The 24,578-nt window shown below is 48.1% G+C and overlaps 1 protein-coding gene across 1 annotated transcript in view; it reads right to left on the reverse strand.

Annotated features, from left to right (window-relative positions):
- LOC138492039 (poly(ADP-ribose) glycohydrolase-like) overlaps positions 1-24,578 on the reverse strand; it is a 1,720,160-nt gene that overhangs the window by 316,539 nt on the left and 1,379,043 nt on the right. Inside the window, exon 14 of the mRNA XM_069618967.1 lies at positions 11,947-12,052. Within this exon, the coding sequence (XP_069475068.1) occupies positions 11,947-12,052 (106 nt within the window). The remainder of the gene's footprint in view (positions 1-11,946; positions 12,053-24,578) is intronic.

The following is a 24,578-nucleotide window of genomic DNA, read 5'->3' on the forward strand; positions in this document are numbered from 1 at the left end:
CATTCTACAAGATTCTGCTCCAGCCTTTCCCCAACCGGCGAACCATGGGACATGGCCTCATGACTGAGCTGAAGCGGCTGCGGCAGTGCCTGAGGGCAAAGAGGCAACTGCTCGATTGGCCTTGGCACCTTGAGCACCCTGTTTTCCACCTTTGGTACTCTTACGTTGGCCCCTTTGACTTGCAGCTCCCCTCGATCTACCAAAGGTAGAGTAGTATCGAAAGGAACCTCCCCTCCATTGCTGTCCACTAGGACAAAAAGGCGGAGGTTGGCAGGCTGCAGCGCTCAACGACTTTGCTGCAGCCTTTGAGGTCTGCAACCTCTCAAGGCTCTCGTCAGCCTTGCTGCCAAAAAGATGTTCACCATCAAAGGGCATGTTGAGAAGCCAGGCTTGTACATCAGGAGCAAACCCCGACTTCCGCAACCACGCAAATCTGCGCATCACGGTGCTCGCCGCCATGGTTGACACAGTCTGCCACGTCCAGACCCGATTGAACGTATTCACAAATGGCATCCTGGCCATCCTGTACAAGGGCAAGAAAGCATCCCGTTGCTCCCCTTTGGGAATATGTTCAGCCGCCAACGAAACACAATTCCACAGAGTCTGAGTGAAACGTGCTAAGGCACACACAGAGTTGGCTGCTTTCAAAGCCATACCCCTGAAGAAAAGGCTTTCTTCGCCCAACCGTCAAAACGTTTTGTCATCCCTATCAGAAGGGATGGTCGGGTACGACGCTTGTTTTGCTGGGGCCGTAGCCGCCTGCACCACCAAACTCTCCGGAGTAGGGTGCATGGACAAGTAGCCGGGGTCGCCACTGGCTGGACGGTACTTTTTTTGCCAACGACTTACCCACTGATGGGAGACTCTCCGGAGCAGTCCAAGCCGCCGCCACCCTTCTTTGCAAGGCCATATGGAATGGCAGTACCGGGTCAGTTGGTGGACCTTGGTCCAAGATATAAGTCAGGTCATCCTGCAGAAAATCCCCTGGTAGCGCAGACCACCCCAATTACTCTGTCACTCTCGACATGAGCCGACGGTATGAAGAATTGGCGTGTGTGCCAGGCTCAGGCCTACCGAACTCAACCTCTGGAGAGGTGTCCAGACCACTGGCGCCGTGCAAAGACGCCGCAGGTCTTCCATCTGGCTATGACAAGACAATAGGTCGTCAGGAACCTCATCAGGAATCAAACCTTTCTCAGACCCTTACTCCACCTCAGAAATATAATCCAGAGGCTGGAACAAATCCCTAGAAGAGGGCACAGAAAAAGGCTCAAATAAAGGCCTCACTGACTTCTTCAGGGCCTTCCTCAGAGTTTCCACCGATGCACGCAGTATCTCCAGTAAAGCCTCCACAAAAGGCGTTGAGGGCGTCGGCATCGAGTGTGGCGCTGATGGCTTCGACACAGGCCTCGAGGACGGTGCCCCGAGCGTGTCCTTCGACGGCCTTGGTGCCGATGACTTCCTCGGAGGCGGAGCCTCGAGAGAGTCCCTTGACGGACATGGCGCTAATGGTGTCGACGTCTTCTTAGAAGACATCACAGGTTCCGAGGGCGTCGAGGACCGGGACCTGGAGCGGGCATGGCTAGAGCAATCCACCTTGTCCGATCGGGACCTCGACGGCTCCCGATGATCGTGCCGACCGCCCGAGCCCGAAAGCGTGCGAGCGGTGGCACTAGCACATTCCCTGCCGACTTCCTTCGAAGGTGCGGACGGAACGGAGCCCTGCGATTGGAAAATCGCCATCATCTCCGTACGAAATGCATCCCATTCCGCAGGAGAGGAATGCTTGTTGAGACAAACAACCCGCCGTCTGGCTGAGTCCTCAGACAACGACGGGGAAGGCAACCGGTGACGGCGCTTCCGCGAGTGCCTCGAAGAGGCACAGGAATGGCGGGAACCACTCTGGGACGAGACCCCCTGGATTTACGCCGACGTCTCGGAGAGTCGCTCCTCGAATCGTCCGTCAAAAGCCCAGCGGATCTCAACTTTTGGGGTTTGGAAACCCTACCTACAGGAAGCTTCTTCCGCTCCCACAAGGCCTTCGACGTTAACGACTGGCAATCGTCACAGTCATCTGTGGCGTGGTCTTCGCCGAGGCACCAGAGGCAGATGTTGTGCTGGTTCGTTAGTGACATCTTGGAACCGCAGTGCCGACACTTCTTGAATCCCGACCGTGGGTTACAAGAAGACGAAGGCATGATATCTTCACACAACACCAAGTTCGAAAAACCGATAGAATCAGAAGAACCGAGGCGTGCCGAGATCTCCAAAGCGAACACATTCACGGAGAAAACATAACTGAGGCTACGGGCATCGTGCGTCCTACTTATAACATCCGGTGACGTCGGCAGAGGCCCTCGAGGACTGCGTATAGACCTCATCGATGCAGGACGCAGACGCCGAAAATGTTCTGAAGCAGCACAGCTGTGGTGATTACCTGTCATAGATGTGGAATACATCAGAGGAATCAATCCCCTCAAAACTTTGTTCCTCTTTGTATTCTTGAATTTTGGCAATTGCACACAGCACCTTACAGTGCAGTGCAATGGGGATATTAGCATACCCATACATTTTTTATCTTTTAGTGACTGTGTGCCTAAGACAAGCTGGTGACCGCAGTAATATTTTGATTGTTTTTATTTCATTTTACTTGTGCATTTTCGGGTTTCCCACAAATGGCTACCAAAGGAGGCTTGCACCCTAAGATGGCTGCGCCAAGAGGTATTTTGCTTGTCCTTTTGCCATATTACAGTTTGGCCTTCTTCCTGCCCTCACAGGTCAGGAAATCCCATATAAGGTCATGCACATGCCCGGGAAAACTGCTGCTTTCATGTGCTAGTGAGCATTTCTGCGTGTCAGCCCAAGGGAGGGGTTTGGAACTGTCTGGTCCCAGGACACATTCCTTGGTGCCAGAGAGTCGGCTGCTGGGTGGATTTGAAACCAGTAACTGTCCCCGATTGGACAATTACTGGCTGTTTGAATGTGGCAGATCCGTTCCATTGTTGGGCTTGGTATTGCTTCCAGCTCCAAATCTTGATATGAGGGGCACTCCTGCAGACATTCTTCAAATCTAAGTTGGAGCCAAGAATCCTACAGCGAAGAGCAGCCTGCTGATGAGCCAAGGACTTCTGCAGTGGACTAGCATCCTCTCCAGTCACAGGCCAGGTGAAGCCCTGCTCCTTTGCAAGATCCCTTGTCAGTGCTTCAGCCCTTGGGAGTAGTGGGACCAACTAGTCCCAATGCCGAATCGAGGTTGCATGCCCCAAGAGCCTTTGGTAGTGTTCATGGCCTGCCCAGTGGACTGACCAGCTCCCTTGTAGACTACATTGACAGAGAAGACGCCATTCTGCCCGCAACCTTGGTGTTTGCCAGCTTGTGCCATAAGGCGCCTTTTCCCAAAACGTCAGCTTTCTAGCATCAAGGTAAAGTATTCTGAAGCTGCTTCTGTGACTGGAAGATCGCTGGTCGTCACCTGCAAAGGGTGACCGTCACTGGAACTTGCCTTCATCCATCCTATGAAATGTCCTGAAAGGGTCTACACCGTGAAAGTCTGCATTTCTTCATTCTCTGGCATTGCAGCTTGAAGTTGGACCCGACCGGAAGAAGCACTCCAACCTGAAACTTCTTAGTACCCCTCATCCAAATAAAAGACGGAAGACCGTGTCCCCAGTGACCCCCAGACGATCCATCTTCTGACCTGGGAAAATCTGAGTCTGTGGGGTAAACTAAACTAAAACTCTTCCTGTCCACCTCCTGTCCTCCATAGGACAACATTGGGTAGAATGATTGTCTCCCAACTCCATCTTTACTTACCTTTGGTCATCGAACCTGGGTCATGTATCCTACCCCTGCACTAGTCTTGGAACTGGAAGCGAGATTAGAACTTACATGTCTTTGGACAAATATTTGTTTAATTTTTTTATTGTTTTGAACTTTTGGAAATCACCATCACATTGCATTGCATCCTTTCAGAGAAGCCCTTCCCTGGAGAAATTTGTCTTGGAACCTGTGACATTTGGGCACTAGGCCCCATAAATCTTAGGGTTACACTTCTTAAGTAAAGATAATTGTACTTGTGACTGGTTCTAATCATTTTACCTGCATCTGATTAACTTACCTGATTAAATTATTGACTGATGCTTCCGATGAATGTACATATTTGTGAAATATGGTTTTGTGTGATCATACTACCTGCTGGTTTCATTTATGTGTGTGTTTTGAAAGGCCCAACTATGATGGCCTCCTAAAATGTTTCCCCTAGGTTGATTTTAGAAATCCATCTTAACATGCGACTTATGGAATAAGCTGAAGGTCCTGCCAGTCCCAAGGCTCTTCTCTGAACATCGACAGCTGTAGCACTGTAGCCCAATAAGGAGCTGGCCAGTCCACTGAGTGGTCCAGGGGCACTTCCAAGGCGCAACCAGTTGTTCCCATCAGTCAAAAGGGCTTCTGAAATCAGGCAGAGGAGCAGGGCGTCACCGGGCCAATCACTGGAGTTGATGCAGCCGAGCTGCAGGAATCATCCTCTGGTCGTCAGCAGGTTGCTCTTCTTTGTAGAGGTCTATGTTCCAATGATGATCTGTTGAATAGCCACAGTGCTCCTTTTATCCAAGATTCAGGCTGGGAGCTAGCCTAAGCCCACCAATGGTAAGGATCTGCAACATTCAAACAGCCCAGGGGTGTCCCATCCTGGACAACCACTGGTCATCACATCCATCCAGCAACAGACTTTCGGGTACCAGAGGATGGGGACTGGAACTAGACAGTCACATACCCCTCCTATGGCTCACAGACACAAATCCCACTTAACTGCAAAAGCAGCAGCTGTTTTTACTAGCAAAGGGGGTACCATATATAGCATTTCCTGATCTGAGAAGGCAGAAAGAAGATCAAACGACAAGAAGGCCAAAAAACAAGTAATCTTGTGGCACGTCCATTTTAGGATGCTAGCCACTTGCGGGAAAATGCAAAAGTGCACGTGAAAAATTTCACGAAATTGTAAAACTCACAGCTGCCACCAGCTTGTCTTGGGCATATCATCAAAGTAAACAAAAAGCCATTAGGTAAAACGTTATAAGGATGCAGAGTATCCTAACTGCATTTCACTGTAAGGTGATGTGTGAAATTGTAAAAATACAAGAACTCCCAAAGAGTGACAAAGTCTCTTCGTATTGGCAGTCTTAGCGAATAGTCAGTTTTCCCATAAGAATGAGCAAAACAGGCAAGGAAAGTAAAGCAGAAGCTTTACTGACCTCCAAAAACTAGGCCTGGGTTGAAAGAAGGCAAAAAGACGGGGGCTCCAATAGGAATCTATGGAGGTAAAGATGCAAAAAGAAAATATTTCATAACACTGTGTGTTACTGGTTTTGAATCTACTGTTTATCTATTTCTTTGCTTACTTTACCACACAGTTATTGAAGTATTGCTTATAATTATGCTAACTGTTGCTTAACTCTCTCAAAGGTAAAGTGTACAAGCTCTAAGATAAGCATTACTTTCCAGTAATTGTATTTCTGTTGCTTGTAGCTGCGTAGATTCACATGCTTTGCATAGGACAACATCTAATGGTTGGTGCGGAGTTTTACATAATTTGTTTTCAAGTCAAAAAAAGGTTGCCCACAGGGCATTCCTGTAATACTATACCTACTGTTGTGTGTACAGTACCCATGATCCTTCAAGAGTGAACGTCCACAGATTGCAATTTTTCTGTCCAGCGGTTGCATGAAGTCTATAGTGGACTGTGTGTGCTATAATGTGTAATAAAAATAAGGAAAAATATCCCTATATTTATATAAGTATTTGTAAAAAGGAAAACAATCTTCCTGTACACACTGTACTCATAAAACAATTACTGGAAGTTAATGTTTGTCTTTTGAGGCTTGTAAATCTGTTTAGAATCACATTCTGAGAACAGACTAGGAATCAGTAAACAAGGAAGGTAGGGTGAATTAAAGGAACAGTAACAAACATGATTTAACACAGCTTGCCCCACCTATGACGCATGTCCTGTCTGAGTGTTGTATAAAGATGTGCACTGAAATAAATGTTTCTGCTTTACAAGAAGCTTCAAGTGGCAAATTAGCAATAAAGGCTAGCATAGCTCCTTTACTACATGTAGAATGTGAAGTGCTTTGCTTGAGAGGCTTCTAAATTTTTTTTTAAAAAACCTCCTTTAGACCCCGCAGTACCAAACTACAGGCCCATCACCACAGTCTCCTTTCTTCTGAAAATCCTCGATTGAGCAGCCTATCTCTAAGTTCAGCATTTCCTATAAACCAATCCCATCCTAGGTATGCGCCAGTCTGGTGTTCGCCCAGGTCACGGCACAGAATCAGCCCTACTTGACCTAAAAAATCCACTGGATGAGATTAGAGACAAAAGGAAAGCCTGCCCTCCTCCCCCTCCAGGACTAAGCTGCGTTCGATATGGTAGGCACAAAATCCTGTATTACCACCTTATCACCTCAGCTAACTTCTCCCCAGAAGCCACTTCCTGGATTGCATCATTCCTAGAGGGAAGAGTCATGAGAGTGTTTTCTGAGAATGCCAGTTCCTCGCCAGCACCTATCCCTTGCGGGGTACCTCAAGGCTTGTGCATATCCCCCAGACTACAATATATTTACCAGACCCCTTTTTGACATTCTGGACTCTGTCGGAATAGCATACACCAAGTATGCTGATGATACACAAATTCGGCATAGATGAGTCCTGTAGCACAAGCTGGTGATCCCCAAAGTTCCGAACTTCAAGGCAGAACGGCAACGTCTGCAGCACGGTAGCCCAAACTCTGAGGTGGGCAGCCACTGGGTGATCCAGGGGCACTTCCTAGGGCTCTTCTCTGCAGGACTCCGAGCTGACAGAGAATGGATGTTCCCTCCACTCCAAGGGTAGAAGCTCCTTCGTAGGACATCTGAAGATCACCTACAACACAGGGCTCTTCCAGGACATCAGCAGAAGTTGGTTGTCAGGCCTTCTTCCAATGGGTTCACGGTCTACTTACATGTCTTGCAGCTGGACAGGATACTTGGCTCCTTCAGGTTTCTTCCGTGATCTCTCTGGAATGGGTGCAGGGGTCCTCTTCTTATCCAAAAGGAAGGTAAGAGCCAAAATTACCACTAGCCAATCTAAGAACTGGTTCACACACACTCCAGCAGTGGTCCTGTACGGACCAATGGTGACACAGCTCATGCATACCATTCAGAGACACTGAAACCAGTTTGTTGATTGGGACCAGACAGTCCCAGCCAGGTGGCAGCAAAAACACATTGTTGGAAGAATTCATATTTCTGTGCTAATTCCCTTCAAGCTTAGAGACCACAAGCTCTTTTGCTGGACTTTATGACTTTTTTTAATTTTAACCCTGGAGTGAGTGAGACCTTTTTCTCACTCTCTCATGTGTTTTGACCTGATCTGGCTTATGTGTCTCCACTGTTTTTGCAGTCTGACAAACTCCATAGGCATCTACATTTTGTATGGTGACACAGATAAATCCTTTAGATTTCTCATAAGGTTTAAATACCTTTTCTTGTGTGAACTACTGTTCCCAAGAATAGTAAAGTGAAATTGACTTTACTTACCTTTTCTCTTTGTAGGTCCAGCACACACCATTTTATGTGGAGTGGTGGGGGCTTACCTAGTAGCGCCCTATCCTACATTCTCATGTAACATTTTTTAGGTTACCCTCCATTCTTGAAATGGCTGGAGGCAGTGGTTTAATTGTTCTACCAGTGTGCTTTTCTACAGCAGGCTGAAACCTCAGCTGCAGTACAGCACCCATGGGTGACCATTTGTCAAAATGGCCCCTGACTTCTTTTTTGCCATTTTCTGTTTGTGAGGTATTTCTTGGGATTTACTTGTGTGCGTCAAAACCGATTTGAGCCCTTTGTTTGTCTTGCCTGCAGCCCGCCTCTGGCTCCAGTGTGTCTGGAAGGACAGGATGTGAGGGATGGTCCCGAAACTCCGCTGTTCTTAGTCTCTAGGATTGCCTTAATGCAACCAGTACTAATTGGCTGGCTGGCTGTCCTTTCAGGACAGCTACCCTGCTGTGTGATTGACAGCCTAGGCTGTGCATGAATGAGCGAAACCTGCTTAAAAGGCGAGGGGTTTTGGGACTAGAGGCAGAGTCGGCCACTGGGAGAAACACTCAGCGAAGAAACCGTGAACCAAGCTTGCTGCATGCTCCTGGAACTTTGAATTGCCTGGTGAAGCCTTGCTGCTGTGCTGAAACTCCCTTTTCAGTTCGACAGAGAAGCTCCGGAAGGGATGACTTCTCCCTTTGGGTTAGTGGGACCAACTAAACCTGAGATGAGCTCCACTGGACCATCTTCCCCGACTGGCTGTACTTCTTCATTGCTACAAGAATCGAGTGCCAGGGGTTGAGTAATCCATAGTTGAGTGAAACGTCTGAAATCCACCTAGAAGCTCCAGGAGTCTCCCAAGGACCCTCCAGGAGCAGGACGACCAGAGCTTGAGTCCCCAAGGAGTGAAGGAAGGCCAACCGGTATCCGAGATCCGCGACAGTGTTGTTCGCTAAGCACTGAAACCACAAAGTGCCGTTGAACTGAAAAGAGCCCATTGCTGCTGATGACCTCCCAAGTACCGCCGCAAGAGCCCTGCTGACGTCCTCCCTCTTTTCCCCACGACTGAGGCTCAGGAACACAGGTTCTGCACCGGTGTAGCAGGACAGAATCCAGCTGGACAACTCTTCTTCAAACCAGAGGTACTGTTTAGACTTGGGCCACTTACCTCATTATCTTTTAGCAGTGCTTTCCTCAGCTGGGAATTGCAGTGGCTTACTTTTAGAGTTGACTCCAACTCGGTTTTCACAGGCTTAACAGCTTGTGACCCTACAAGCGATTTTCTAACAAACTCTCTAACTTTGTGCAAGACTTGTATTCTAAGAAGTGCCTCAGCTCCATAGACTGTTTCAAATTGACTTTGGCTGTCCTGGCTCCCTGCAGACTACTGACTTTGATATTGTTTGTCCCTCATAGGTGGCAACTTGTTTTAGACTGTTACTGCTGGGAAGGGTGTGTCTAGATTTCTTTGGAAGATTTAAGTGTCCTCATATATACTGAGAACCTGTTTTTACCTTTTCCTTCCTTAAACCTTTCCTTTCTGCAACCTCAGAGTCTGCAAGTATAACTAGTGTGATATATAAATGCCATTACTGTCCTTGGGATTGAAGTCACCTCAGGGTGTAGGAATTGTGTAAGAAGCATATCAGAAGATTATCCACTACCTTGTACTGATTCTGAAAAGTAATTTTAAAAGTATATTTAAATTGTTACATGAATTGCCTTTTTAAAAGAATGCTTATTTAAAAATTGATGTTCATTGAATAAATAATTATTTATAACTGAAAAGTATAAGTGTTACTTGTATTTACGAATTTCATTGGTACAGCTCTACAGCTCACATTTACCCCTCTTGTGTAGTACAGACCTATACCAAAAGGTGGGTTACATAATATTAAGCAGATAAGTGTTGTGTAGTCTCACACAGTATGACTGCATCAATTCTTACCTAACACACATGTCAGGAAGAAATGCTAGTGAAAAGATGGCCAGGGGACAAACTAAAAACCTTGTGGCACGGCCATGTTTGGGCACTAGCCACAGTAGGTAACCAACCGCGGTAAACGCAGTAAGGCTAAAACAAAATACACTAAACAATAGCAAAAAGTAATTGCTGCCACCAGCTAGTGCCTTAAGCACACCTAAAGTAACCAAACATCCTCGGAGTGTTAGTCTACGGAAAAACAAAACGTGTACCCCATTGTACAATGACAAACGTTACCAAAAGTAATAACAAGTTACCACCAGTGGCAACAAAGTAACCAGACTAAGGGAAACAATGTTTCCCTTAGTCTGGAGGACATGCCAGTTTCCCGAGGACAAATGAGCAAAAAGCTGTGTACTGAAGCCTAAGACTTTGCTGCACTGTAAAAAGTTCAGGTCAGATTCAAAAATAAAAAGCTAAATGTTTGGGGTCCATAAAAATGGAGGGAAAGGATCTGTAAATAGAAATCTTCCCTAACATCGAATGGACTGTTTTTGTTTTTTTAATGGTTTTCGTCCATTTTAGTTTTTGCCACTGGAGTAGAGTCTTCGGTGTTCGGCTTCAGATGAACTTCATTTGCTTTTGCTTGGCGCTTGATTTGGATTCATGCAGCCTTGTGGACACCAGGGGTTTTCTCCACAGCACGACTTGACCTTTACCCTAAGGAGCAGGGGGGCGGCTGCGAGGAAACACGTTATTTCATCTGCATGAAGCTCCTCAGTATCCATTTCAAGACCAACATTGGACTCCTCGACCTCGAGGCCTTCTACTGTAGCAGAAGCCTCGCCCTGAGATTTTTCAGCCTGCATGGCAAATGCGGCCCAGCGCTTCATTCAGTGCTCTTTTAAGATTTTCGGTTTGAAGAGCTGGCATGCTTGACACCAAACCTCGTTATGGTCCCTTGAAAGGTAACTGTTCACATGCCAAGCATGTCCTTCCAAGGGAGCTTTGAATTACAACTAGGGCAAAATTTAAGAAGGCTATTCTCCATGGCCGGTAAGAAGAACCAGTGAGACAATATTTCGGAAATAGAGGGGGCTAGAGAGGCATTATACAAATAGCCCACATTAGTAACTTCTGATCCCCCCACTATCCGCACTCTGAGCCTTTCTGGCATGGCAACGCAGAACACAGTTATTCAATCGCTTTGGTTCTGTCTTCCTCAGTGTCGATGTTGAACTGTTCTTGGCCTTCATTTTCTGGGTAACGGCAATAGTGGAAATGCTCAAAAGGAATGAACTCTGCATGCATGCATCCAATTCAATGGCGTCAAAAAACAATCTTAGACCTTTGACTCTTGGGAGAAGGGGGGCTCAGGGTTACCTATATACGGAGGATAATGATAGTGTGACAAGAACGCCCCCATTTTGGAATTTGAAAAGAAAAAAAACATTTAATACTATGCTAGATTGCAGCTTATACAAAGCAAGTGAATCTAAGCAGATTCACAAGCGTCAGAAATATAATTATAGTGCATCAGTGTAGTGTATTTTCTAGTGATATGTGTGTGGACTAATTTTACCTTTATGTTTACCTGAAAGTTAAGCTTTGTCACTCTGTCCACGTTACCTTCCTTTAAGGGATTATCCTCCATTAAGGCTGGTGATTGTAAATCCTGGACAGAGTGGTACAAAACTGCCATAACAATAGGTTACATTATTTTGTTCTTTAGAGAGGTTTCTGAAGAAATGTACAGACATGCGTTAAGGCGAAAAAAAGCTGCTTTAGCTGAGCACTTTGCTTTAGGGAGCAGCAGTATGCAGTGCCAGCACCGGCACTTTTAAGAAGAGTCTCAGACCAAAGCCAGAAATTACAAAACCGTATTAGAACAGAGGCTGGGCTTTGAGAGCAGCGTCAGCAAGATGTCTGTGCTTTAGGAACCAGGGTCAGCCTGAGGCCTCTCCTTTGGAGAGCAGCTTCACCTTAGTTTTCTCGAGCAAACTAGCAGCTACCCATGGAGCAATACTAGTATAGACCCTGTGTATTAGGTGTTATCATCAAGTCGGGCTTTACAGCTTTGGAGTTGGATCAGCACAAAGCAGTGCTCAAGCGAGCAATGTTAGCCCGGACCATCACTCGTGTGATTTAAAGACCACTGTCAAGTCAGTGTGTGCACTTTAGGGAATAGAGAGCAGCATCTGTTCAAACATGTAGAAAGAAGAGACTTGCAGTTTCTGTTCTTTATAAAGCAAAAGTAGTGTTGGGGCTTTGCAGTAGTGGTCAAAGTAAGGTTGGGGTGTATGTGTGGGCTTTAGATGTAATCTGAGCCCAGCAGAAAAAGGAGAGTTTTAGGACTGTTTTCCACTTTCCCCTTTCAAAGTTGTTTGCAAATGCAGGGTTGTAAAAATGAGAAACAAAGCCAGAATACATTCATTTCAGGCCCTACCTTTCAATTTTGGGTGTCCCTTGAAGGCTCCACATCCCCAGTTGCCTGTAGCAATGGCCACTCGTTCTTGCGGTAAAAGTGGGGCGAACTGGAACCCGCAGTAAGCCTAAAACACAGTAAGAGGGAAAGAAGCTGTGAAATAACCCAATATGCGGACTACATTTCTCAGGTAAGAGAGTGAGTAGCTTAAAGTTAGTGCAGGTTTGCAGATAACCAGGAAGCTACACTCCACCAAAATGCCTGTTACCCTTCGTATGCACATAGTACCATGAGGGTGACTCGGTTAAGAAAGCAGACTGTTCAAATGGATTAAGGAGACACTGAGGGCTAGCCAAACCCAATCAGGATTAGATAGAGCGGCAATGCCTAGTCTCAGGCTCTGTGAGAGTGATCAAGGGCCACAATGTGTCCACACACAACACCAATAAATCAAATTAGTACAAATATATATCACAATTTGTTAGGCCTTTTCAATGCACACTAATCAAGTAAAACTTCTAGTCAAATGTTGCCACACACTTACTATAAAATAGATCTATACATTCACCCTGTTAAGATGGATTTCTAAAATAAGCCCCTGGGGGAAGAAGGGGGTAGGGGATTTTAGGATGCCAGCCTATTTATGGGAAATAGGAAATACACTCACGGTAGAGTGGAAGAGCAGTTAAGGCTTAGTCCCATGTAATGTGTGAGTGTGTTCTAGGGTTACGAGTCCACACAGAACACCACCAATAATCCAAGTTAATCACCAAGTATCAGAAATACAACTATTTATGAAGCCTTTTCTGTACAGACTAATCATAAAAAAATCACAGGTAAGTAAGTTAATCAAAAACCATACATTACATATGTGATACATTACTCACTGTAATTGTATTTTCTGATGCTTGTATCTGCTTGGATTCACATGCTATGCATAGGCCGACATCTAGTGGATGCTGCAGAGTATTACATTTGTTGTTTTCGAAACTCGAAAAGGGATGTCGACAGGGCGTGCCAGTAATACTATCCTTAGTGTGACGTCCATTGTACCCATGGTCCTTCACGCATCGAGGATTGTTTTGTTTCTGACATGAGGTTGCACGAAGTGCAGTGTGAGTAGCTTCACAAGCATCAGAAATATATATAGGTTGGGCCGCATCAGAAGAACAAGTTACTTACCAACTGGTAAAGTTCTTTCGACAGGATGTTCCTCCAACGTATTCCTCATCTATGACATGTAATGTCCACAGCTGTGCTGCTTCGGAGATTTTTTCGGCAGTGGGCGCCTTGCGTCAATGGCGTTGGGTCGATGTCCCTCGAATGCCTTCAGGGCCAGCCTGATCACTCTCAGCTCCAAAAGGTTGATGCGTAGTTTGGCCTCTGATGGAGACCAACGACCGCAGATGGACAGATCATTGGCATGAGCCCCCCACCCTGTGAGGGAAGCGTCCGTCACTACCATCACTTCCGGCCATGGGTGCCAAAAGGGCTCCCCTTTCATAAGATTTTCCTCGCAGGCCCACCACAGGAGATCCCGGGAGACCCAGATGGGAACATGAAGGAGTTCTGACATCTTGCCTGAGAACTGGGACCACTGAGTCCTTAGAGCCCACTGAAGGGACCACATTCTCAGCCGGGCCTCTGGCACTAGAAAAATGCAGGATGCAATTAAGCCGAGCAACCTTAAGAATTCGAAAGCCGGAAGACACCGGGCATGTTGAAACTTGGAGACCATCTGGAGAATGTGTTGAGCCCTCACCTTGGGTGGCAAGCAAATCCCCAAGGACGTTTCCAACACAACCCTGATATACTGGAGATGTTGGGAAGGTGTGATATACGACTTCTTGAAATTGAGGGAGAAGCCCAGCCTGTATAGGGAGTGGCAGGTGACGGCGAGATGATCCAGGCTTGCTCGGGAGAGCGCGCCCTTATCAGCCAATCGTACAGGTAGGGGTAGACGTGAACTCCCCCTCTCCTGATATACACTGCCACCACCACCATGAGCTTGGTGAAGTCCCTCGGGGCGGAGGTCCACCCGAACGGCAGGACCCGGAAATGATAGTGCGAGCCACCAATTGCGAACCGCAGGTAATGCCTGTGCTTGAGGTGGATCGGCACATGAAAATAAGCATCCTGCAGGTCCAATGACACTAACCAATCCTGAAGTTGGAGGGCCTGAAGAATCTGAGAACGAGTGACCATCTTGAACTTGTACTTCCTGAGGAACTTGTTCAAGCATCTGAAGTCCAAGATGGGTCTCAGTCCTCCGTCCTTCTTGGGAATCAAAAAATAAGGGGAATACCAACCCTTGTTCCTCTCCGCCACAGGCACTGGTTCTATAGCGCCTTTCTCCAGCCGGGTTAAAATCTCCTGCACAAGGAGCGGATCTGGTGGATGGTTGTGAGGCCGTCGTACAATAGGAAGCCAGTAGCTGTGGTTAATCGTATTCAGTGCCCATGCATCCGAAGTAATGGCTCGCCATTCTTCTACATGCTGAGACAACTTGCCCCCCACTAGTGAACAATGAGACGAGGCCTCATAGCGGCTTGGAAGTGGCAGTGGCAGTGCTTGATGGCAAAGAGGCGGCTGCCAGAGAGGCTTTGGCAACTCTACCTCGTCCACCACGAGGAAAGTTATGTTGGCCCCTCTGACTGGCCATCCCTCTTGCCCTTCCAAATAAGTAGTAACGAAAGGAACCCCTCCATTGCGGTCCATTAGGACGAAAAGGCGGACGTTGATGAACAGCTGCACCCAAAGACTTGCCAGCTGCTTTGGAAGTCTGCAACCTCTCAAGGCTCACATCAGCCTTGGCGCCAAACAAATGCAACCTGTCAAAGGTCATGTTGAGAAGACGGGCCTGCACATCAGGAGCAAACCCAGACTTCCGCAACCACGCAAATCTGTGCATAGCGGTGCTCATAGCCATGGACCTGGCAAAACTATCCGCTGTGTCCAACCCAGACTGAAGGGATTCACACATGGCAAGAAAGCCGTCCCTCTCTTCCCCTTCGGGAATATGCTCAGCCGCTAAAGAGATACAATTCCAAAGAGTGTGCGAAAACTTTGCCAGGGCACAAGTGGAGTTGGCCAATTTAAGCGCCATATTCCCAGTAGAAAACTACTTGCGTGCCATTCCATCCATGCGCTTAGCGTCTCTATCAGACGGCTTGTTTAGAGGTGGCAGTAGCCGCCTGGACCACCAAACCCTCCGGAGTGGAGTGAATGGACAGGTAGCCGGGGTCGCTACTGGATGGACGGTATTTCCTAGACAATGACTTGTTCACTGCCGTAATAATCTCCGGGGTGCTCCAAGTAGCAGCCACCCTTTTCTGTAATGCCACATGAAATGGCAACACTGGGTCAGTCGACGGACCTTGATCCAAAATGTCAGTAAGATCGTCCTGGTCAAAATGCACTGAAGCCCTGGACCAGCCCAGGTACTCCACAACTCACGACATCAGTCTCCGATAAGAGGAGTCTGCATGCGCCCCCAGATCCAGTTTACCGAATTCCACCTCAGGGGAGGTGTTAAAACCGCTGTCATCATGCAAGGACTGACAAGTCCTCCATTCTACTCTCCTCCGAAATGAGTTCCTCTGGAACACCAGGAGTCCCATACAGAAGACCAAAAGGCCCAACCTCCTCATCGGACCCCTCTTCGGCCTCAAATGTCCTGGAGGGACCTAAACGAGTCCTTCCTAGGGAGAGGGGCAAACCTCTTCTCACCCCCCAGGCCTCACAGACTTAGACATGGCCTTCCTCAGAGGGTCCACAGACACAGGGACTTCCACTGGTAAAATCGGGCCAGACAGCGCCGACTACTTCGAGGGCTTCAACAGAGGCATAGACCAGACAGCTACACCCAACGGGCGTGGCGCCGATGACGTCGACCCCTTCGAGGGCATCGAGGACTTTACAGGTTTCGATGGTTTCACCGGGACCGCTGGAGACGAAGACCATGACCTGGAACGTCTCTTGTGATCACCCGAAACCTTGTCCGTACGGGGCCTCGAAGGCTACCGATGTTTATCACGCCAGACACTCTGGCCCAAAGACGCATGAGCATCCGGCCAAGACCTTTCCCTGTCGGCTTCAACAGAAGGCGCGGACGGAACTGTGCCTTGGGATTGGAATAATTCCATCATTTGCACCGGGAAAGCATCTCACTCCTCAGGGGTCAAGGACTTGGTGGGGCAGGTCACCTTTCTCGAGGAGGCGCCATCCGAAGAGGATGAGGAAGGCAAACGGTGACGCCGCTTCCTGGACCGCCTCGACGAGGACGAGTGACATGAACCACTACGGGACCTGGAGTGCTTTGACTGCTCCCAACACGGAGAGTCACTCCTCGAGTCGTCAGTGGAAGGAACTTTGGAAGTATGGCGCTTGGACACCCTGCCTACCTTCAATTTCCCCTTACGTTCCCACAAGGCCTTAGCAGTCAACGACTGGCACTTCGAACAGTCATCTGTGGCGTGGCCCTCGCCCAGGCACCACAGACAAATCCGGTGCAGATCCGTTATGGACATTTTGGAGCCGCAGTCCCAACACTTCTTGAAGACAGACTGCAGGGTCATCGGGGTAGAAGAAGACATCATACGCAATCGATACAGAAACCACGAGGCGCACAGAGTTCTCGAAGCAAACATGTGTGCAGAAAAAACAGAACTGTGGCTACGGGCGCCGTGATCCGATGACGTCAACCTCGACGTAGGCCTTCGGGGGACATCGACCCCGACGCCATCGATGCAGGGCGCCCTCTGCCAAAAAAAAAATCCGAAGCAGCACAGCTGTGGACATTACATGTCATAGATGATGAATACGTTGGAGGACACAATCCATTCAAAATACGATTACGGTGAGTAATGTATTCCTTCTGTGGCTTGTGGAATCTGTTTAGATCACATGCTATGCATAGATTACGAAGCAGTGTTTGGAGAAGGTGGTGGGTTGTGAGAAGGTTCAGCGGCAAACAGATGTTTTAGAACTGCTTGCCCCAATCTGCTTTAGTGTGTATGTCAATGCAATAGTGCTGAGTGAAGGTGTGCACTGAGCTCCATGTAGTTGGTTTGCAAATGGCGTCCAAAAAGACATTTGCGATAAAAACCAGAGTAGCTCCTGTACCCCTTGTGGAGTGAGCTCTTGGTGTGAAAGGCAGGGTTTTGCTTGATAATGAGTAGCAGAGTTGTATGCAACTGACTATCAATCCGGAGATGGCATTTTTGGAAATGCAGTCTCCTTCTCTGCCTGGTGCTATGGAGACAAACAGATGGTCTGTTTTTCTGAACAGTCTGGTCTTGTCTACATAGTAGAGGACCGCCCTCCTTACATCTAGTGCATCGAGTTTCATATCAGCTGAGCTTGCTGGGTTTTGAAAAAAGGCTGGAAGCTCGATGGATTGGTTTACATCGAATTTTGAAATGAACTTAGGTGAGATCCTAGGGTGTGTGTGTTCTTAATACCAATCTGTCTTTGCGGATAACAAAGAAAGGTTCTTGAACTGACCATGCTTGAAGTTCACGGACTCTCCTTACGGAGGTGATAGCCACCAAGAAAACCTTTTTATATGTGAGGTGTTTAAGGCTTAACTTATGCATAGGCTCAAAGGGGGGGTGCCATGAGTTTTGCAAGTACTACAATGAGGGCCCAGCCTGGTGGTGGGTTTGATATAGGAGGGTGGAGTCTATTTACTCCCTCCATGAATGCTTAATGACAGGACCTTCCACCATGATACTTTACTGTGAGAGGTGGTGTATTCGGATTAAGCCACCAGGTGAACCTTTATAGAGTTAAAAACTAACCCAGAGTCTAATAAGTGGAGCATGTAATGCAGAATGTGAGTTGGAGTACATTCTATCAGGTTTATTTGTTTTGACTGGCACCAAATTACAAATCGTCTCCACTTGTCAAAATAACAGTGTCTGGTGTTTGGTTTACATGGCTCCTTGAGGATATCCATACACCTTTGAGGTAAATTACGATGTCCAAGCTCTATGACCTGAAGAGCCATGCTGCCGAGTTCATTGAGTGATGTTGAGGGTGTAATGTTGTCCCCCCTGTGCTGGGAAAGCAAGTTGTATGGGCACGGAAGCTTGATCGGGTCGCACATCGTCAGTTTGCGCAGATGTGGATACTAAGGTTGTCTCGCCCACATGGGAGCAACTAAGATTATTGTCATCTGATCCCTGTGAATCTTTTAGTTAATTTTTTTAAAAAAGATTTTATTAATTTTTAATCAAACCAAACAACAATACAACCAAACACGCAGTGCATTTTACAACAATACAATTGTTCAATACTCAATCTTGGTCACTGCTCCCCCCTCCCACCCCCCTTCATGAGTTTGTTCTTCGTACTCTGTATCTGCCGTACGTGGCGGGGTCTCGCTTCCAGTAGATTCTGTTCGATCTTGTATTGCTCCAAATAATTCCGCTATTAATAATTTCCATGCCATCAGGGTACCTGTCTCTCCCCCACCCCCTGTAGTGCTTGCCTCTTGCCATACCATTGTTTCTGCCTCTGCCCATTTCTGTAACTCTTTCCACCACACCTGATATGATATGATATGATATGGTATTTGTAACGCGCCTATACACAAGTGTTTCAAGGCGCGACGAGGCAGGGAGGGAGGGAAACAAGGGGAAGACAGACAAACGATCCTAATGGCCAGGTGTCATTCAGATCGCGCAAGTGCAGAGGTAAGGGGAAAAGGAGAAAGTGCAGGGGGAGGAGGTGGGGGGGAAGTGCAGTACAAGGTAAGTAGCGTAATAAAATAAAATAAGATCACCTCCACCCGTGGCCTGTGACAAGTCTTCCATCCCATGGCAATCCTTCGTTTAGCAAGCACATACGCTAAATCTTTCAATTTACTAACAGGTTTCAGTTTTGACGATCTGGGGAACCCTCCCAACAAGCAGGCCCAAGCTGTATTTATGATTATCGTGACCCCCTTCTCCGCTAGTTTTTGTGCCACTTCTCCCCAGAAACGCTCAATTACTGGGCATGACCAAAACATGTGTGTCATGTCAGCTTTTTCCTAGTCACACTTGGGACACGCTTGTCGTCCAGCGTTTTCAAACCTGGATATCCTCGTAGGTGTCATATATGCTCTGTGTGTTATATATAGTTGTATTTGTTTTAGTCTCGCATTTCTTGACACCTTCTTGTGGTATCCCAGGGCACGTTCCCACATCCCATCCTCTATCGGGGTTCCTACTTCCGCTTCCCAATCTAGTCTCAATTGTGTCAAGTCCTTCCCGACCTTAGACATCACCATCTCATACAGTCTAGAAATCTCATGCCCCCCATCCGATATATCATATATTGCCTCTATGATAGCATCCGGTTCTTCTTCCAATACTGTTTCAGGCCATGTTTTCTGAATTCTCTGCACCATTCTGTGATATGTGATGTACTGGCCCTTATGCAATCCCGTTTCCTCCCCAAGAGCTTCAAAATCCAAAATGGTCCCCTCTTGCCAGACATCTCCTAACGTTACCAGCCCCACCGATTCCCATTGGGTCCTGATTATCGCCCTTAACTGCATATCTTCCTCTGCCAATGCGACCAGCGGTACCTGCGGGGAGCATGGGAATGGGTTCTCCATCATCCGACATGCCCGACGCCACATCTGCCACCCAAGCATCATCATCCTAGGGCGCTCTCTCATTTCGGACTTGGGAAGCCAGATCATTTCTCTTAAGTGAAATGGGGCACAATCATGTCCAAATAGTCTATATTCAGGGGTCGCTTCATCTGAGAACCACTTAGTCACATATTGCAGCTGGCTTGCTAGATAATAAACCTCAAAGTTGGGCAGTTTTATCCCCCCTTTTTCATAAAAGTTCTGCAGCTTCCATAGCGCCACTCTGTTTCGGGTACCATGCCACAAGAAATCCCTACATATACTGTTCAGTTTAGCAAAGAATTTCTTAGGTATCATGTGTGGAATATTACTAAAATAATGCAGGAGCCTAGGCAGGACCACCATTTTTAGCATTGCACCCCGTCCCATCATTGCTAGGGGCAACTTCACCCAGAATTGCATACTTCTCAATTTTCACAATTGCCACCTCAGTGTTGTGCCTATGCTCCTCCTCCACCGTGTGGTACACGTCTCTCCCAAGGTACCGGAAAGAACTAACCGCCCATGGTTTTGTAACACCGGTAGCCGTCTCTCAGGGGTTCCCTTATAGCTGCCCAGTGGAAACATACTAGATTTCTGAGGATTCACCGCTATCCCGGACAGCCCTGCATACCTCTCCATCACCTCCAGTATGTACTGGAGATTTTCCTCAGGATACCTTAAGTATAGCAACAAGTCATCTGCATATAAGGAGATCAGGTGTCGTTCCCCCCCACACCTCGAATTGTTGTCTAAGGTATATTGCTAGGGGCTCCAGGACTAATCTATAAAGCATCGGGGACCAAGGGCAGCCCTGCCTAGTGCCTCTACTAAGTTGCCACCTCTCAGATATTACTGATCCCGTTCTAACTCTGGCCAGTGGTTCACTATATAGCATCTTCGCCCACCTCATGTACCCGGGCCCCATACCATACCTCTCCAAGGCCGCCAGCAGCCATGGCCACTTGACCGAGTCGAAAGCTTTGACCGCATCGAAGGACACAATCGCCATTTCGCCTCCAGTCGTACTACCCCATTCAACCACCCGTCGGAGTCGCCTGTGATTATGAGTTATATTCCTATTCGGGACATAGCCCGTCTGGTCGGGGTGTATTAGTTTGCTGATTACTCTTCGCAATCTGTTTGCCAGGACAGCCGTCAATATCTTGCTGTCCTGGTTCAACATCGAGAGAGGTCTGTAAGAGCCACAGCTGTGCTCGGGTTTATTAGGCTTGGGAAGCGGTACAATGATCGCCTCTCTGAGTGATTCCGGCAACCGTCCCACCTCAAACGCTTCATTGAGCATTTCTAACATTGGGGGGGAGTACTTCTTCCCTGTATATTTTATAAAATTCACTCGGGAGCCCATCCGCCCCTGGGGTCTTGCAGGTAGGTAGTTGCCTCACCACTTCTTCTAACTCCTCCAGGGTGAGTGGTGCATATAGCACCTTGTAATATTCTGCAAACTCCTTGTTGACTCCTTCTTGGGTGTCCACTACACTGCCATCTTCTCTCATTATCGTTCTAATCGTGGGTCTGGGAGCCTCGCTCTTGTATAGCCATGCTAAAAGCCGTCCTGTTTTATCCCCTCCCACATGCTGTCTCTCGATGTACTTTTTGTAGTTGAAGTTGCAGAGTCTTTCCCAGTGTTCCGCACATTTCTGCTGCAGCCTGAGTACCAGCTCCATGTCTTCGCATCCACCCTTTAATGCTCCCTCCAATTCCTCTTCTGTTCTTTCTAGGTCAGCCAGCACCCCGCCCTGCAGGCCTTTTGATTTTGCTATGGCTACCCCTCGCACTACTACCTTAAAGGCTTCCCATAATGTGCTTGCCGAATCAACGCTACCCGTATTTTCCTCAAAGTAATTAGCAATCTCCTCCCTTACATCTTCTCTAAAAACTGGGTTCTTGAGCGCCTCTGCTCGGAGGCACCATGTTGGAATCCGTGCCCTCGGGGGGCAGTATTGCCACCCGAGAACCAGTGGCGAGTGATCCGAGAGAACCCTCGCCTTATATTCTACCTGAATGATCGCTGCGATCACATCCGACGTGGCAAAGACATAGTCCAGCCTAGTATGTAGCTGCTGCGGGGCGGAGTAATGCGAATATTGCCTCTCTTGGGGGTATTTCGTTCTCCACACATCTGCCAGACGAAAGTCATCTAGCAGTGTCTGTAATGCTTTCGCCGCTGGGGTAGGTCTACCAATCTTGCCATCTGATCTATCTACGGTGGGGTTCAGTACACAATTAAAATCTCCACCCCAGATCACTGCGCTGCCCACACATATGCTGAGGTTGGCACACAGAGTCCTTAAATATGCTGCCGTGTTCTGATTGGGGGCATATGTATTTACAATGCTTATCTCCTTATTCTCCACCAGCCCTCTCAGCATGACCATCCTCCCATCTGTCTCCACCACCTCCTGTAATAGTTGAAATGGGACGTGCGGCGCCACCCAGATTAGTACTCCTCTGGCACAGGCAGAGTATGTCGAGCCCACCACCACCCCTTTCCATTTCTTAACAACCAACTCCATTTTTTCCTTTGTCAAATGCGTTTCCTGCAATAGCGCAATATCTATCTTTTGCCTTCTTAGATACAGCATGACCTTGTTCCTTTTCAAATAGCTGTTAAGTCCCCTGACATTCCACGTGATTATTTTAAGATTCCCCATGGCTCATTACCATCCCTCTTCTCCACCTTTAACAGATCCCACCCTCCTGCGCGATACAGATTCAACCGTCCAATTTTTCTATATAGGCTCATGTTCAAACTTAAACTCCCCACAACTATATACACCCCGAACTCTTCCTCCTCCCGCCCACCCCTCTCCCAACCCTTCCCCAACAACTCTCCCCCCAACTATTGCCCAGCTCCATCCCTGGATCTCAGGCCCCCCACATCTAGCCTTGTCCGGCACAAGCCTGTGCTCAGGGCTCAGTAGGGTGAAGTGGCCCTAGTGGCCACTCAACTATTAGTTCGCAGGGGTGGGTTGCTTCCGTCCCTTTGATCCTATTTCCCATTCTGTTACATTTCATGTAAATTCTATGCAGCTCCTATATGCATTTTATCCACTATATTCCAGTCTGCACAGGGGCACGAGGCCCGAAGGCCACACCATGTCTAAACAGTCTTGCTTGTTCTCATATGGCAATGCCCCCCCTCCCACTTACCCCCTCAATGTCTATGGCTCAGGCTCCTCGGTTATCATGTTCCTGACGATCTCGGTCCGCCTCCTGTTCCGGGCAGCCCTGCAAGTCTAACCATGACACCACCTCCTCTGGTGTGTCAAAGAAAAACGCTCTGCTCGTGTGCAGCACCTTTAGTTTCGCCGGGTACAGAAGCATGTACTTGATGCCAAAGTACAGCCACACGCAGCCTCCTTTTTACGGCCACGTAGCTATACCTTTGCCTCTGCACCAGCATCGTATAATCCGGGTATGCCGTGATGTTGGTGGATGCTCTTTCTATTGTTCCGCCCTTACGAAAATACTCCAGGATCTTTTCTCTATCTCTATAATTCAGGATCCTTGCTATTATCGCTCTCGGCGGTGCCCCGGATCGTGGTTTTCTCATCAAGGCACGATGTGCACGCTCCACAGTGAACCCCTGTGAGAGCTTATCCGCTCCTATCCCCTGGAGGATCATATTCTCCACATAGTTTGTGGGGTCCTGGCCCTCCTCCCCCTCCGGCAGGCAGACTACCCGTATATTGTTTCTTCTCGCCCTTCCTTCTGCTTCTTCCACCCGATTCTCGAGATTGGCAACCTGCTGTTTTAGCACATGGACCTCTTTTGCGTTGTTCGTGCTGACGTCTGTGTTGGTCTTTACAGCACTTTCCAGACCACTTGTTCTCTCTGCAAGCGCCCTAACGTCTTGTCATAGCAGGGTAAGTTCCGTTCCTACCGCATCAATTTTGCTCTCTAAGGCAGTCCGCAGGTCCGCAATTGCTGCGCCCCAATTGGTGCTTAATTCTGTTATGGCCGCCAGGATCTGATGCTTATCTCCTTCTGGGGCTTCTGCTGCGGGAGTCGCAACCATGCCCTGTGTCGCTGTTGTAGGGGTCTTCTGTACTTTTGCAAAGACCTCCATTGTGGGTTGTTTGGTCTTAGCTCTTAGCCCTTTCACTGACATTGCGCTACCTTCTTCCGTGTCCGGTTTTGACTTTGCGGGGTTATTGTGGCACTCCAAGTCTTCCAATCGTTGGGGTTGCTTTCCCTGCAGCTTGCTTGTGCTATGGCACGTGAGTTTGCATTTCAGGTGGATTGTATCCTCCCACGTTTATTCTCCATGTACATTTTGTTGGTACACGGTTCCACTGTCAACTTCTCATATGTTTGGCCTGCCTGGGCACATACAGTGTACGCAAAGTTTAGGTGCACCTTTTTCTCAAAAAAGTTATGTTACTCAGATGCACTTAGTAGCCACTGGATCATCCCTGTGGCCACACCGTGCATCCCCAATGAACTCGGCTACGCTTCACTTTGCAGGTCATGTCCAGCTTACTAGGTGATTTCCTGCAATTATTCCATTCCATTCATATCAAATTGTCCGTGGTCCCCGTCTCATTGCGCATGCACTGCGCTTCCTCTGGCCTGCTGGTATGTGTATGAACGCTCGCGAGTTGGTTCCCACTCTTTACATGCGTTGGCAGCTCCTCCGCGTCAAGGAGGCCCTGCCATGCTGGATGACACGGTGCTCTCGGCTAGCAACGCCCGCTCCAAGAGCCTCCGTTCCGCTCCGCAGGTCACCAGGGATATTCGTCTCGCCAGCAGCTTACAGTCTACAGGGCCCGACCCTTAATGTATCTTCCAGCGCTGCATAAAGCTCCCTCAGTCCACTTGTTGCGCTTCTGTGTGTTTTATACCTCCGGACATGACTTGGTCTTTAGGGGCACTTCCTATCCCACAAGGGGATTCCAATAGACAGACCCCTTCAGTGCGCCCTCATCGAGTGTCTGCCAACAGTCTCTCGCTCTCTGTAGCCTCACGAACGTGCGGCTATTTATATTGTAGTCTGCTCGCAGGT

Source organism: Ambystoma mexicanum, chromosome 10, assembly GCF_040938575.1.
Source record: "Ambystoma mexicanum isolate Mex_15411 chromosome 10, UKY_AmexF1_1, whole genome shotgun sequence".
NCBI lineage: Eukaryota > Metazoa > Chordata > Amphibia > Caudata > Ambystomatidae > Ambystoma > Ambystoma mexicanum.